The sequence below is a fragment of the Chenopodium quinoa genome, unplaced genomic scaffold (genome assembly GCF_001683475.1).
Source record: "Chenopodium quinoa cultivar QQ74 unplaced genomic scaffold, ASM168347v1, whole genome shotgun sequence".
Lineage (NCBI taxonomy): Eukaryota > Viridiplantae > Streptophyta > Magnoliopsida > Caryophyllales > Amaranthaceae > Chenopodium > Chenopodium quinoa.
Genome location: NW_018745062.1, coordinates 1 through 14,754, shown reverse-complemented (window position 1 = coordinate 14,754; position 14,754 = coordinate 1). Strand labels below are relative to the sequence as shown.

The window sequence follows — 14,754 nt, the reverse complement described above, 5'->3', positions numbered from 1 at the left end:
CTCTAGTACTTTGAAAACTTCAAGATCAAGCATTGATAGTTTTGTTATTATGAAGCAAGCTAAAGCTATGCAACAAAATCGCTTGGCTTGATGTTTAGCAGTTAGCAAAGTACGAGTAATCTAGATGGGTGAGTTATATGTTTTCGTGCCTAAGGCATACATAGGTATAATCAATGACGACCGACTATAAAGTATCATAATCTTAATATTGTCGCTTTTTAAAAGTGTCCATAGTAATGTTCGAGTGTGAAGTATTAGAGTTTGAATATTGACACTAATAAGAAGTGTCCATATGTACGAGTATACGACCTACCTATTTGTTTCTTAGCCAACATTATGAAAACCAAGCTAATAATAGCGATATGGGGTGCTTTCTTAGCAATACTTGTAAGCAATAACCAGACAATATCTCTTGTTTACATCTTGATCCAAATAATTGATCAATCGTATTCAATGTTGTTTATCCACATAATAATTGGTTTGATGCACTGAAATGAGAGATTCAAATTAACAAAGGAAAAATAGAAACAAATAATTCCGAGTAATTTTATTAGTTGATAACAAACTTATGTTTAAAAATAATCAATCTACTTTGCTAATAGGCCAAAAAAAAAAAAAAATCAGAAATTTAAAGTCCTATACAGATGATGAAATAATTAAGTAGAGAGACTAATTCCAGTGGCTATCAGCACAAGGGGTGCAACCTTGTAATGCAATGTCATCAATTTGAACTTTAGAATCATATGTGACTCCTGCCTTCCAGTTTGCAGGTAAAACATTTTGAGCCCAAACGTTCTTGCCATCGAAGCCCGATGTCACGACGAATCTGAACTGTAATGGACCAGGGCCCGGATACTTGGTTGTTTCCCAAATTGCTCCGTACTTCCTATTCATGAATGACCAATTTGTTGAACCAACCTGTAATATATTATATGCAACATGTTTAACACCATAAGAAGAAAATATATACATACATAGTGTAATCAATCTAGCATTCTAGCTAGCTTACTAATGTTTTTGACATACCCGAGCAATATCAATTGCAACAATCTCGGTTTGACCACCTTGGTAGAGAATATTGATAGCCAAATAGCCAGGGTTTTTACTAGTTTCTTCCACGCGAATTGCCAAGTTTTGACCTTTATAATCACAAGGTATCCTGGTGCACATTACGTTCAAGTTAGATACCAAACAAGCATGGAACCTACAATTAACATGTATTACATTCTTCTTAAGAAAAAAACCATCAGAAGACCTTCTCATGAAGGAAAAACTTAATACATTATTCCTTATCAGTTTTACTATAATAGACATTAGACAACACACTAGTATATGTAGATATTCTTCTACTTGTACATTTCAATATATTCACATTTAGATCGAGTAGATGTATTTCTAAGTCCACACACCGTACATGACTAATGACTTCTGCGTCTCTTGTTGCTCGTTCATGACCGTTGATCATAAATGCAACCAAGTAATAAGTCAACCGAGTAATCGTTTGAACATGTACTTTAATTCTCTAAAACGGGCCTAATATGGGCAAATTAGAGGGCCTACAATATCTGAGCGTGGAGTGAAGTTAGAGTTAAATTAAATAGACATTGCGCATCTACAACATGTGCATTAAAATTTTAGACAAACTAGTCAGGTTAACATTCAATGTGTGCTAGTTGTAACTTCGATTGTTCAATTTTAAAGCATAAAGAATGGACTAGTACATTTTTGGTTGGCTACAGCCCATAATATTTTATACGTTGGCTGTCACACCATTGGACAAAATGCCAAGGTCAATAATAATATCTTGACAATTGACAAATCTCTCAATATCCGCTAGAAAATTTAAAATAAAGATGTGCTACATAAATTATTAGACCTCTAGGCCAATGTTCACAAATTATGAAATTAGCAATGATTGCCATTCGAGTGTAACTAAGCAACCTTTTCCAAAAGGATCCAAACAAGTGAGTAAAATCTAATATCACAAAGACACAAATTGTTAAGAGTATGATCCAATTTCAACATTGACTAGACCCAAGTCACCCGACCTGTCCTATAATCACCTACGTAGTATATTTTACCTTGACCACGGTGAATAAAAGTGAACTCATTTAAGAAGTGTACATCAATCAAGCTTGCATGAACCAAACAAAATACGTGATTGGGATACACCCGAGACATAAAAAATGGAACAGAGGATTATATTTCGTTCTATCAGTGGTACGACGTATGATTAGTTAATTGGGTTATAGCTATAGCGTTACCTCTTATATTCAACATCAACAACTCCAAGTTTAAGAATTTGTTGGTCCTTGCCATGTAAAGCCATGGCCCTTAATGCCCGGCTGCTTAGCACAAAGTCAGAGCTGTTGTTACTCTTATTAACATCAGTCATTATCACTTTAGTTCCTGCTTTACTACACATTCCACTGTTTTTGCATCTTATCTGATCATCATAAAATTAAAATAAATATATTAATACTCAATTAATCAATCAAATAACTTTGAATTAATTTGATCATACTTAATAAAATTAGTAATATACCTGAAAACAAGCACCACAACCAGCACCATCTTTGTAAAGAGAAGGAATACCAGCTGCCACGTGTCCTCCATTGAAGTTCAGAGCTAAGGAACCATACCCACATGCTCCAGCTACATCAAATCAAAAAATTAAAGATTACCCACTTGTTTATTTGCCAAATTATTATCTGGGTTAATCTTAATTTGAGCTAATTTCAACAAAAATCATCTGGGTCTAAAAAAAAGCTAAAAATAGTAAGAGAAATCAAAACTTACAAGAAAGAGTAGAAGCTCTGGTGATTACTGATGCTTTTGATAAAACACACTGATCACAACCACTTACATATGAAACGAACAAGAACAAAATCAACCAACTTAAATTCGCCATTTTTTTTTTAATAAAGATTGTATTTTTCAGCATAAAAGTATATAGTTATGTGTTTGTCTTAACTGAAAGTGATGTGCTTTCTTTTTTTTTGAAATAAAAAGTGATGTGCTTTCTTATTTATAGGAAAAAAAAAAGAGGATAAATTTGCTTTGTAATTACTATTTTTATTTTTTATTTAATGTAGTACAGTAATTAGGAAGGATCGAAGAAGATAAAGCTGAATCAGCAAATAAACGCGTAAAAAAAAAAGAAAAAGAAAAAAAGGGAGAGAGAGTGTGAAAAAATAGGAGTCACCGACCTCTGAGAAATTAAGGCGGTCGGACAAATTAAGCGAAAGTAAGTGAAGTGTTTGACAGTGAGACAAGCGGTCAAGTGGGTGTGTGGTGTGAACACTGACAGCAAGGTTTATGGTTGGTTTTGCTACGAACAATTATTTTGTTACTTGAAACTTTGAAGTGAAGCTTAATTCATCTATTTATGATGTTCCTAAGATCAAGGTCATTTTGGGATTTAGATGAGTGTGGATTTGATTGTGAGAATTAACTCTCATGTTTTGTTATTGTATGTTATCGCCTTATCGGTGTTGTTTGGGTCCAATTTAGTCCAATTGGGCCTGGTCACTGAATGATCCAATTAAAAGCCCAAGGCAAAGGTTCAACTCTCCAAATATGCTAAAGTCAAAAATCAACATCCTCAAAGCCATGTCAAGGTCAGTCAACGGCCCAATCAGCTTGGCCCAGCCCAACTGATTTCCGGGCCCAATCCGCCTCCTTCATTAGCCAAGGTATAAAAGCCAACAATTTGGTCAATTCTTGGTAAGAAAAAAGAGTAAGACAAAGACAAAGACAATAAGCCTCAAGCAACTAAACTCTTGCACAGCTTTCTCTCTCTAATATACTGACTTAAGCATCGGAGGGGCCTTCCTCGGCGTCCCCCCCGAGGCTAGTTTACGTGTATTTGTTGTGCAGGAAACCCTCGGCTCCGGCGTCGTTCGGACCGAGACCAAGTTCCCTCGGAAGATAAAAGGATCTTCCGAGATTCGATTGTTTTCATCCGAAACAATTTGGCGCCGTCTGTGGGGAACGCTACTAAATTTCGCGTCAGTCATCAAACACTCCGGCAGTCGCCATGACTAAGAGTGGAAAGAGTTCCAAGAAGGCTAAGAAGGGAGGAGGCCGGATTACGGTGAGGGAACGCCAGCCGGTTTATCCCTCCCCGGAGCAAGCCTCTTCCGAATCGGAGGCCCCCATTTCTCCGGAAAGGGAAGCCTCAAGAGGTCCTAGCCTCCAGGAGGAGAACACCTCGCACCACACTCGGCAGCCGGGGCCATCCCCGAGACCGAGTGGCTCAGGTGCGAGGAACTCCCCGCCGCGCCATAGCGTGCAATCCAGGTCACATCCGCGGGAGACTCCTCTCTCCGGACCCTCCACCGAGGAAGTGGCCAGAGCAGTGGCCATCTGCATGGAGTTCCTTAAAGCTCAAGGGGCTCCAATCCAGATGCCTGATGATCACCAGCCGAGAAACCTGAAAAGGAGGATCGGTCAGGATGATGGTGGACAAGTTCCACCACATAGACAGCTCGGCCAGAGGTGGCGAGGGGACACCCGAAACTCCAGTAAGGAGAGGAGGAGGAACCCTCAACCCTCTGACCACTCCGAAGCTCAGAATTCCATGGGGCCCTCCAAGGACCCGGAATTCGCCCGCCGAAGCGTTCACGAACGCTTGGGTTCGAGGGAGGTGAGTGTGCATAGCCGCCTCACCTTCCCAGAGGATACCGGACCCCACCCAACCTTGTCTCAGCCGGGGACGAAAACCACTTCCACCTCTGAGAGAGGAGGGAGCGAGGTCCCTAAGGCCGGGTACAAGGGGAAGGCGGTCATGGTTCCATCGAACTCGCCCTTCCAGAAGTGGATTCTGGAAGAGCATGTGCCAACGGTCAAAATCCCGGCACATATTACTTACGATGGTACCTCAGATCCTAAGGATCACATTGCCTCTTACGAGGGGCACATGTATCTGAACCCGAGGTCTGAGGCTACCTGGTGTAAATACTTTCCTACGACCCTCAAAGGTGTTGCCCAATCCTGGATCACCAAAGGGCTCAAGGAAGGCTCCATAACCGGTTGGAACGACCTCTCCAACAAGTTCAAGAGCAAATTCTCTACGGCCAACCGCCGAGAGAAGACCACTGCAGAGCTAATGAGTCTGCAGCAGGCGGAGGACGAGAGCCTCCGCGACTATCTGACTCGCTTCAGCAACGAGTCATCCGGAATCACAAGCCTGGATCAAGGCCTGGCCGTGTTCGCGCTACGGAACGGCCTCCAAGCTGGAAAGTTCCTGGACTTCATGGTCATGCATCCCCCGCAGACCCTGGAGGAAGCCTTGGAAGCATCGGATAGGTTCATCCGAGCCGAGGAGTGGAACAGATCCAGGTCTCAGTCTCGTCCGAGAATTGAGAAGCCGAAAGGGCAGCAGCCCGAAGTCTCGGCGCAGAGGAAAGGGAAGGCTAAGGCCTCAGAACCGTCCTCTGCTGCCGAGCCGAAGAAGGAAAGACACTTTCCCTACACGGGAAGGTACGATTCATACACTCCACTCTCCCTTCCCCGTGCTAAGATTTTCAGCACGACGAAGGACGAGGGGAGATTCAAAAAACCTCGTCCGTTGCCTCCCTGGCATCAGACGAGGGGAAAGGACCAGTGGTGCGAGTTCCATGACTCACCCGGACATCGCACCGAGGACTGCGTCCAGCTGAAGGACCAGATTGAGGATCTGGTCCGCAAGGGGTACCTGAGCCGATACCTCGCGGACAGGCGCGAGGAGAAAAAAGCTGAAAAAGATTCTCGGCAGGACCTCAACTTCGCTCGGAAGAAGGATAAGGGACCTCAGGGCAAGGAGTCCCTCGACATCCTAGTTATTTCCGGGGGAATCTCGCGAGGCACAGCCAAACGCCAACTGAGGGGTCTAACCCATCAGATTCATCAGGCTGAGCTTCGGCAGTCCCAGTCACCGGCGCCGAACATCCTGTTCACAGCCGAAGACTGTGAGGGGGTGGTATACCCCCACGATGACCCACTAGTAATCATTCTGGGCATCGCCAACCGCAACGTCTGGCGGACCCTCGTCGACGGCGGTAGCGGGGCGAACATCCTCTTCCGAGGAGCGTTCGACCAGCTGAGGATGGGAGCCGAGCACCTGGACCCCGCACCCTACCCGGTGTCTGGATTCAACGGCTCTTCATCGTATCCTGACGGGAAGATTACACTTCCTGTCACCATCGGCGAAGGCCGAGCAGCTAGGAATATCATGGCCGAATTTTTGGTCGTAGATGCTCCATCTGCATACAACGTGATCATGGGGAGACCCCTCATTCACGGCATTCAAGGAGTCGTCTCCACGTATCATCAAATCATGATATACGTTTCAGACGAGGGACGCTCCGAGAAAATAAAGGGCAGTCAAAAAGAAGCCCGCCGATGCAATCACCTCAAGCCATCCACGTCTCGCCGAGGCGACCGTGGCGATGGGGAGGAAAAGCACCGGGACCGAAACGCCAAAAAGCCGAGAGGCTCAGACGTTTCGGCTAATGAAGCCCCAGACAACGAGAAATCTGATGGGGGCCAAAAGGCTGACTCCGCCTCAGAGCCGAACGACTCTGATGGCCAGCCGCGGTCAGGAAAGTCTGCTAATATTGATAGCAGGCCGGAATTCGAGGAATCCAACTCTAAGAGCATGGAGACGGATGACCTGACCGAGTCAATAGAACTGACCGTAGGAGATCCGAACAGATGTGTTAGCATCGGGTCGTCACTGGAGCCAGACACCCGTGCGGCACTCGTCCAACTCCTACGGGCCAGTGGAGACGTGTTCGCCTTCTCAGCCGCAGAAATGCCCGGGATTGATCCGGACTTCGTCTCCCATAGGCTTAATGTCGACCCCTCCAGTCGACCCATTAAGCAGAAAAAGCGGAACTACTCCGCCGAAAAGAACCAGAACATCGCAGCTGAGGTCGATAAGCTCCTAGATGCTGGGTTCATTGAACCCTGTCAGTATCCGGAGTGGCTGGTCAATGTTGTAATGGTTCAGAAGGCAAATGGTAACTGGAGGATGTGCGTTGACTTCACGGACCTGAATAGGGCATGTCCCAAGGACTCCTATCCGCTGCCGAGGATCGACCAACTGGTCGACTCGACAAGCGGGCATGCTCTGCTCAGTTTCATGGACGCATTCTCGGGATACCATCAGATCTTCATGCACCCCGAGGACCGAGCTAAAACAGCGTTCATAACAAGTTCCGGGTTGTACAATTACAGAATGATGCCCTTCGGATTGAAAAATGCGGGGGCAACATATCAGAGGTTGGTTGATCAGGTTTTCGCCGAGCAAAAAGGCCGAAACATGGAGGTTTATGTTGACGACTCAATCGTCAAAAGCATAAAAGAAAAAGATCATGTCACGGACCTAGCCGAAACCTTCGCCACCCTCAGAAAATACAAAATGAAGCTGAATCCGAAGAAATGTGTCTTCGGCGTGAAGTCAGGCAAGTTCCTCGGCTTCATGGTCAGCAAGAGGGGGATTGATGCAAACCCCGCCAAAGTACAAGCTGCTTTAGACCTCCCCGAGCCGAAGACAAAAAGGGATATTCAGCGTCTAGCCGGGAGAATGGCTGCCTTGTCCAGGTTCATCTCACGAGCCTCAGACAAAGGGCTCCCTTTCTTCAAGGCGCTGAAGCTCCAAAATTCAAAAGGCATTGAATGGGGAGACGAACAAAAGTCAGCCTTTCAGCAGCTCCGTGAACACCTGGCTCAACTCCCAACACTGGCAAGGCCAGTTGTAGGAGACATCCTATACTTATACGTGGCGGTCAGTCCAGCCACGGTAAGCGCGGTGCTGCTAAGGGAAGAAGAAAAAGTTCAACAGCCGATCTATTTCGTCAGCCACACCCTGACGGATGCCGAGACGCGCTACCCATTGTTAGAAAAAGTGGCTTATGCAGTGGTGGTGGCTGCTCGGAAGTTGCGACCCTATTTTGATTCTCATCAAATAGCGGTTCTAACTGATCAGCCGTTAGAGAAAGTCCTCGGCAAGGTTTGAAAAATCCGGTAGACTAGCAAAGTGGGCTTTCGAGCTCACCGAGTTCAGTATCGGATATCAGCCGAGAACAGCCATCAAGGCGCAAGCCTTGGCAGACTTCTTGGCCGAGTGCTCCTATCAGGAGACTCTGGATGCAAGGAGGAAAATCTGGACCGTCTTCACGGATGGGTCCTCCACCGTGAACGGTTCGGGGGCAGGGGTCGTCATTACCTCTCCCGAAGGCAAAACCTTCGAGTATGCACTAAAATTTTCATTCAAAGCCTCTAACAACGAGGCCGAATATGAAGCAGCCATTGCTGGCTTAGACCTGTGCATATCGTTGGAAGCCGAGCATGTCTACCTCAAGACAGATTCTCAGCTGGTCGCCAATCAGATCCGGGGGGAGTATGAGGCTAAAGAGCCTTCAATGGCAGCTTACCTCACAAGGATCAAATCGACAATTGCGAAGCTGAGATCTTTCGAAGTAGAGCTGATCCCAAGGGGTCAAAATGCTCAAGCAGACGCACTCTCCAAACTTGCAAGCTCAACTCTGACTGAGTTAAGCCGTTCTGTCTATGTGGAGGTGCGCCGAGAGAAGAGTGTAGCCGAAGCAATATCAATCTGCTGCGCTGCACTCGAGCCGAGCTGGATGGATGACATCCTGGCTTATAAACTCAGGGACGAGCTCCCCGAGGATAGGAATTCGGCCTCCAAGATAAAGCGGATCAGTTCACGATTCCTCGTCTTCGGCGGCCAACTCCTCAGAAAATCCTTCTCCGCTCCATTATTGAAATGCGTGGGTCCAACGGATGCCGACTATATTCTCCGAGAGATTCACCTCGGCATCTGCGGAAACCACATAGGAGGGAGAACCTTAGCCCACAAAGCTCTCAGGGCAGGGTATTTTTGGCCTACAATGATCTCGGATGCAAAGAACATGGTCAGAAAATGCGAGAAATGCCAAAAATTTGCACCGGTAATCCATCGGCCATGCCTAGATCTCCAGCCAATTCTTAATCCTCTTCCATTTGCACAATGGGGGTTGGATATTCTGGGACCCTTTCCCGAGGCCCCATACAGAAGAAAGTGGCTGATAGTCGGAATCGACTATTTCAGCAAATGGATTGAAGCGGAAGCTGCTTCAAGCATATCTGAGCAAACTGTCAGACAGTTCATCTGGCAGAACATAATAACTCGGTTCGGCATCCCAAAAGTTTTTGTGTTCGACCACGGCAGACAGTTTGACAACCTGCCCTTGCGCCGATACACTGATCAATTCGGGATAAAATTGGCTTACTCCGCGGTTTGCCACCCTCAGAGTAATGGCCAAGCCGAAGCCGCAAATAAACAGATCCTTAACGCTCTCAGAAAAAGAGTAGAGGATCAAAAGTCCAAGTGGGTAGAGGAACTTCCGGGAACCCTCTGGTCACTCCGGACAACCGAGAAGGAGGCAACGGGGCATTCACCTTTTCAGCTGGTGTATGGATCCGAAGCAGTGCTTCCAGTGGAAGTGGGCTCAGAAAGCCTACGAGTGAATCTCTTCTCAGCCGAGGAAAATGAGCAGCTCATGAAAGAGTCCCTCGACTTCCTTGACGAGATTAGAGATCTAGCCCGAGAAAGGATGGCTGCACACAAGCTCAGAATGAGTAAGTCCTACAACCGAAGAGTCTATCAACGACCTCTCAGAGTTGGGGATTTAGTTCTGAGGAATGCTGCAGCTGTTCAAAAAAGTCGCATTCATGGCAAACTCTCAGCATCTTGGGAGGGACCTTATGAAATTTATCAAGAGCTTCAGCCCGGTACCTTCAGACTCAAACAAATGGATGGCACCGAGCTGAAAAACCATTGGAATGCCGATGTGCTCAAAAAATACTATGTGTAAATCCTTCGGATAGTACAATCCATGTAAGTACACTGATTTTGTTTGTAAAAAGGCCATCGAGCCAGTATTCATTCAGATTGCGTGTATTCTTTAAGTCTTTATGCTTTCTACGGTTTTTCAAAAATTCAAGGTTTCATTCGGCGCTGTCCGGGGTATTGCATAATGATGCCTTGTACCTCGGCAAGCCGTAAAACCTGCCAAAAAGGATACAAGCCCGAAGTATTGCATAGTGATGCCTTGTACTTCGGAGAATCTGTTCCTTTGGGCAAAAAGGCCATAGACTTATCCGAAACATAGCCTAAAAAATAGGAACTGATAAAGCCCGAAGTATTGCATAGTGATGCCTTGTACTTCGGATGAATCAGTTCCGGGTGGTAGTTGCAACTCTGAAGTATTGCATGATGATGCCTCGTACTTCAGATAAACTGCTGCCCCGGCATGGTGTTTCGGATAGTTGTTCCCTTGGATGAATTGAAGAAAGTGTCACAAGAGTACCATCTCTAGAGTGAAAACTCTCAAGTGGGAAATCAGTACTTTAAAAACAGATGTAGAAAATAAAGCAAAGTGTTCAAAGATCCTCGCTTAGCCGAGAAAAATTATCAGCCATTCCAGAATTCAGAAGACCTCATCTTCAGATTTCTGGGGGGGCAGAGGGAAATAGAGAAATGGCACAACTGATCTAATACCCTTCAGCTCAGCCGAAGTTTGATACTTATGTCAGTTTTTTCACAAGTTGAAAACATCCGAGTACAAACGGCAAAAAGAAGTCTCAGCAGAAATGATTCTCGCTAGCCGAAGTTCTGCACTTAGCAAATATTTGAAAGATCATTCAAAGAAAGCAATAAAGTGCGAAGACTGGTAAAGCGAAGAAAAAAAAATACACAAGAAAGCTGAGAAAAGTGAACTTCTTTGAAATAAAAGTGTTGAATTACAAAATAGTCGGCAGCCGCCCACAAGCGGAAAAATAACAGCTGCCGAAATACGTACAGGCAAAATAAAAATATAATAAGCTGTTGTACGATAAGGCAAGCTGAGCAAAAAAAAAACAAAAGGCAAAAATTCAGAAAGCGGCAAGTCTAAAGTTGAGCGCATGATGAACCGCAAGATTCTGAAGACGACTGCCCGAGTTCCTATGCTTCAGCCTTGAGGATCAGACTGATCAGCTTCATTGGGCCCAATGGTGGTCTTCAGCTCCAGCAGCAGAAGAAGCAGGCTTTGCACTCTGCCGAGCCTCCCTTTCCCTCTGCTCAGCCTCCAACTCCATCCTCTCAGCTTCTTCCTCGGCTTCCTCAGCCTTAAGGATTTTCAGCTTCGATTGGAGTGGCATACTTCATGTGAGGGTCTTCGGGATCTTGGACCCATTCAGCACATTTGGACCAGTCCAGCTTCGGCTCAGCATGAAGGCAGACCCTTCGGCACACTCTGAAACCCGTTTCTAAAACCCATTTCATACTCTTCTTGGGTATAGATACGGACTTTGAGTAGCAGCCTCAGCATCGGCCAAACTTCTTCTTCGTCTCCTCCAAGGTCTTCCTCGGATCTCTTCAGCTCATCGACGAGCTTGGAGGAGGAGCCTTTCAGCTCGGTAAACTCTTGCTGAACTGGGAAGCCTCGGCCTGAACTTGGACCATTTCTTCCTTCTTGGCAGTGAGCTGATCCTCAGCCTCTTGTAGCTTAGCTCGTTGAGCTTCAGCAGCAGCAGCAGCCCTTGAGAGTTGGACATCCCTAGCTTTGGAGCATCTCTTCAACAGCCATTCTGCTGGCTTCAAAGAGATTCTAGCTGATGCTGCCACCTCAGCCTGTGCGGCAGCTCCTTGGATTCGGCTCTCGATAGCAGCCTTGAACTTGGAGATGTCCACCCCCAGGTGCTCTTGGAGGAATTTTTCCCCTTCCATCAGTGGGGGAAAAACCTCCATCTCCATAGCATCACAGAAGGTTTTTCAGAGCTTCGGCAGCTTTTTTGCCGTACTCCTCAACCTCCTGCTGCTTCTCTTCAGCTGCTGCCTGCTTCAGCTTAGCAAGCTTTAGCTCTTCCTCGGCTACCCTTTGATCGTGCTCGGCAGCGTCCCACCCTATCTTGTAGGGAATCTATCAGCTCTTACAGTGAGAGTCTGATTGTGCACGAACTGAAAACAGGGGCACAAGTTAAAAAAGTAAAAAAATAATAGCTGAAAGGTTGAGCTCAGAAAGAAATCAAGGCAAGGAAAATTACCTGCATCATCAGCAGTTGGTTAGACCTGGCTGGGTCAGGAACTGATCTACTGGATTCGCCCATCCCAGCAGTGGCCTTCAGCGACCAGATCCTTGCCCTGTCTACTTCGGACATGCCAGCAAAATTGCCGAAGTAGGCTGCAGCTCCTTCTCGGTTTTGACCCCATATGAGGTCCCAGATGTGATCTGGGATTGGAATTCGGGGGGCCGAGAAACCCATTTCTCCAGAATGCAGAGTCTGGAAAGAAGGGAAGGACGACGATGGAGCTTGATTAGCTTTGGTTGTCTCAGCATCGTCCTTCTCAGAGGAGTCAAGTACTATGACCTCCTCTTCTTCAGGGTGAGGACGAAAGCCTCAACCTCTCTTGCGATATCTGCCGTGAAGCCTTCAGCACTTGACAATCACGGCATCTTTATTTCCGTGCTCAGCAGCACTCTCCTTGATTTCTTCTTGGACCCCTCCCTTAGGTCCGGGAGTTCTCTGATCCACCTCCATCTCAGGAGGTGGTGGAGGGGTCTTTTGAGGAGATTGGGGTGTTGGCTGGGGACCCTCGGCGATCCATTGCCTTCCTCAGGTTCCCTTATTGCGACGCCGATGGTCATCGGCCTCTGCTGAAAATCATGAGGGCCGATGATAGCCATCCTTCGGCGCCTTTTCAGAAGGGGCTGCTCGTCCATATCTGAGTCTGAAGACTCTTGTATTTGATCTTCGGGACGAACAGGAGCTTTGCCTTCTCTGTGTCTGTTACTCTCTTCAGACTGTAACAGACAGGGGGGAAGAAGAGTAAGAGTGTGAGTAAAAAAAAAAAAAAAAAAAAAAAGAAAGAAAAAAGTTGTCTAAAAACTCACCGAGGTCTTCAGCAAAGCCTCGTCTTCTTCAGCTGCTCTAGCTGCAGCTTCGGCTTCAGCAGCTCTGGAGGACCCTTCTCCTCCTTCACAAGCTTCAATAACCCGTGCAACCTCTTCGGCTGTACGGGCAGCTTCAGCTTCTTCTTCCAGCAGCTGAAAAGGGATCCCTCTTCTTCCACCAAGGCTTCTGCCTCTGATACAGAGCAACAGCCTCAATTTGGAAGTGGGAGAGTCTAGGTGAACCTCTCGGCGCCTTGGTTCAGTGATAGGGGGAGCCCGATCAGTTACGACTCGTTCTCGGTTGACGCCAAGGCGAGCGTAATCAATGCCGACGTTGGTCTCGTCCCGTTCTGAAAAAGAAAAGGGGAGAAGTCAATTCAGTTAGTTCGGCACATCACAAGAAAGCAAAATGAAAGAAGAAAAGAGATAATTAAAGGCCTCGGCCCCAGCCGAAGAAGATTACCATCCCTAAACTTTCGGCTGAGGCCGACAGCTGCCAGCATATTCTCTTGGAAAAATAGTGCGTATCGGGGAGCCAAGTCTCCGGGATATGCTGCATTCGGCCGCTGCCTCCCCGGTTCGGCAGCTTGCCGAAGATGTTCTGCTGATTAAGGTTCGGGTCTGGCCCGCTATCTTCGGAGGACCTAAACTTCCCATATCAGGATCCGGCTCGGCAAGATACCGGGGAGCGCTGAAAACATAAGGATGGCTCGGCTCCGTGGGCGCCCTAACCCAAATCCATTGACCTCTCCAGTCCTTGTCTGAAGAGTCGTTCGGCCACATGGTTAGGAACGGGGGCCGAGACTCAATCCGATACCACCCAGAGCCATGGCTTCCGTGCCCACTCTGAATATTTGGCACTAGCCGATGGAGCTTTCTGAAGCAGTGCAGGTTCGGCACGTATCTGAAGAATTTGCAGACCCATAAGTACGTCATTACCCTTCGGATGCTGGTGGGGGTCAGCTGGCACAGGGAAATGTTGTAATGGATCAGCAAGTCTCGGACGAATACGTCCAAAGGGAACCTCAGCCCATACTGAAGCTGTCTCGTGTACCCCCCACATACCCCGGGGTGGACGATGGATTCTATCGGATGCTGAGGGCATTCGGCACCAATATCCATCAGCTTCAAAAATGCCGTAGTGCAACTCAATTTGCTCAGCAAATCGATATTGATCGGCGTTCTCTACCCACCATGAGTAGGGACGGTTCTTTATCATGGCCGAAGCTACTTCGGCATCCTCCCACTCTGAAAACCCTGGGAGGATATCCCAAAGGACAGCGGGAACTTCATCATCCCGTCCTGAAGCTCTCACCCCCTCAGCCCTCTGAGGAGGAGCCGAAGAAATGGGAGTCGCCCTAACCCTTCAGCAGGGTCAGACTCTGTCCTTCGTCCATTCCAGGTCCCAATCCTGTCCCTGGGATTGGGGATTAGCCTTGCTCTTCTTGGAGCACGGGCTCCACCTCTAACTCCCCTCACCATCGACGAATTTCGAAGGAAAAAGTCGAAAAAGGGGAAAGAGTGCAAAGTCGAGGAAAAATGAAATAAAATCAAAGGAATTTACCTTGATCTGAAGCAAAAGCCGCCGATTTACGAATTGGTAGTGACAAGTCTCAGCTTCTAAGCTTAATGCTCGGGGAATTTGCGAAGTTTTGATGCGGGCTCTTGAGCGTTCTTGAGAATTCTGGTTTGTGTTGATGAGTGAGTGGGGAGAGAAGACGCGCCTCTATTTATATCTCCAGAAATGGGAATTCAAGGAGTCTGCGTTTCAATTTCTCTCAAGCACCCCACTAAGTAACCGTTAAACACACAACCTTGCAGTTAAATCGCC

At 46.9% G+C, this 14,754-nt stretch overlaps 1 protein-coding gene across 1 annotated transcript; it reads right to left on the bottom strand.

Moving 5' to 3' along the window:
• Nucleotides 1–522: 522 nt before the first annotated feature.
• On the bottom strand, nucleotides 523–3,015 carry LOC110709226 (expansin-like A2). Its single transcript, XM_021887436.1, has 5 exons — nucleotides 2,800–3,015; nucleotides 2,546–2,655; nucleotides 2,265–2,446; nucleotides 1,027–1,159; nucleotides 523–918 (listed from the first exon to the last, which is right to left on the bottom strand). The coding sequence occupies exons 1-5, from the start codon at nucleotides 2,942–2,944 to the stop codon at nucleotides 670–672; spliced, it is 819 nt and encodes a 272-aa protein (XP_021743128.1). The 5' UTR covers nucleotides 2,945–3,015; the 3' UTR covers nucleotides 523–669.
• Between the last annotated feature and the right edge of the window lie 11,739 nt (nucleotides 3,016–14,754).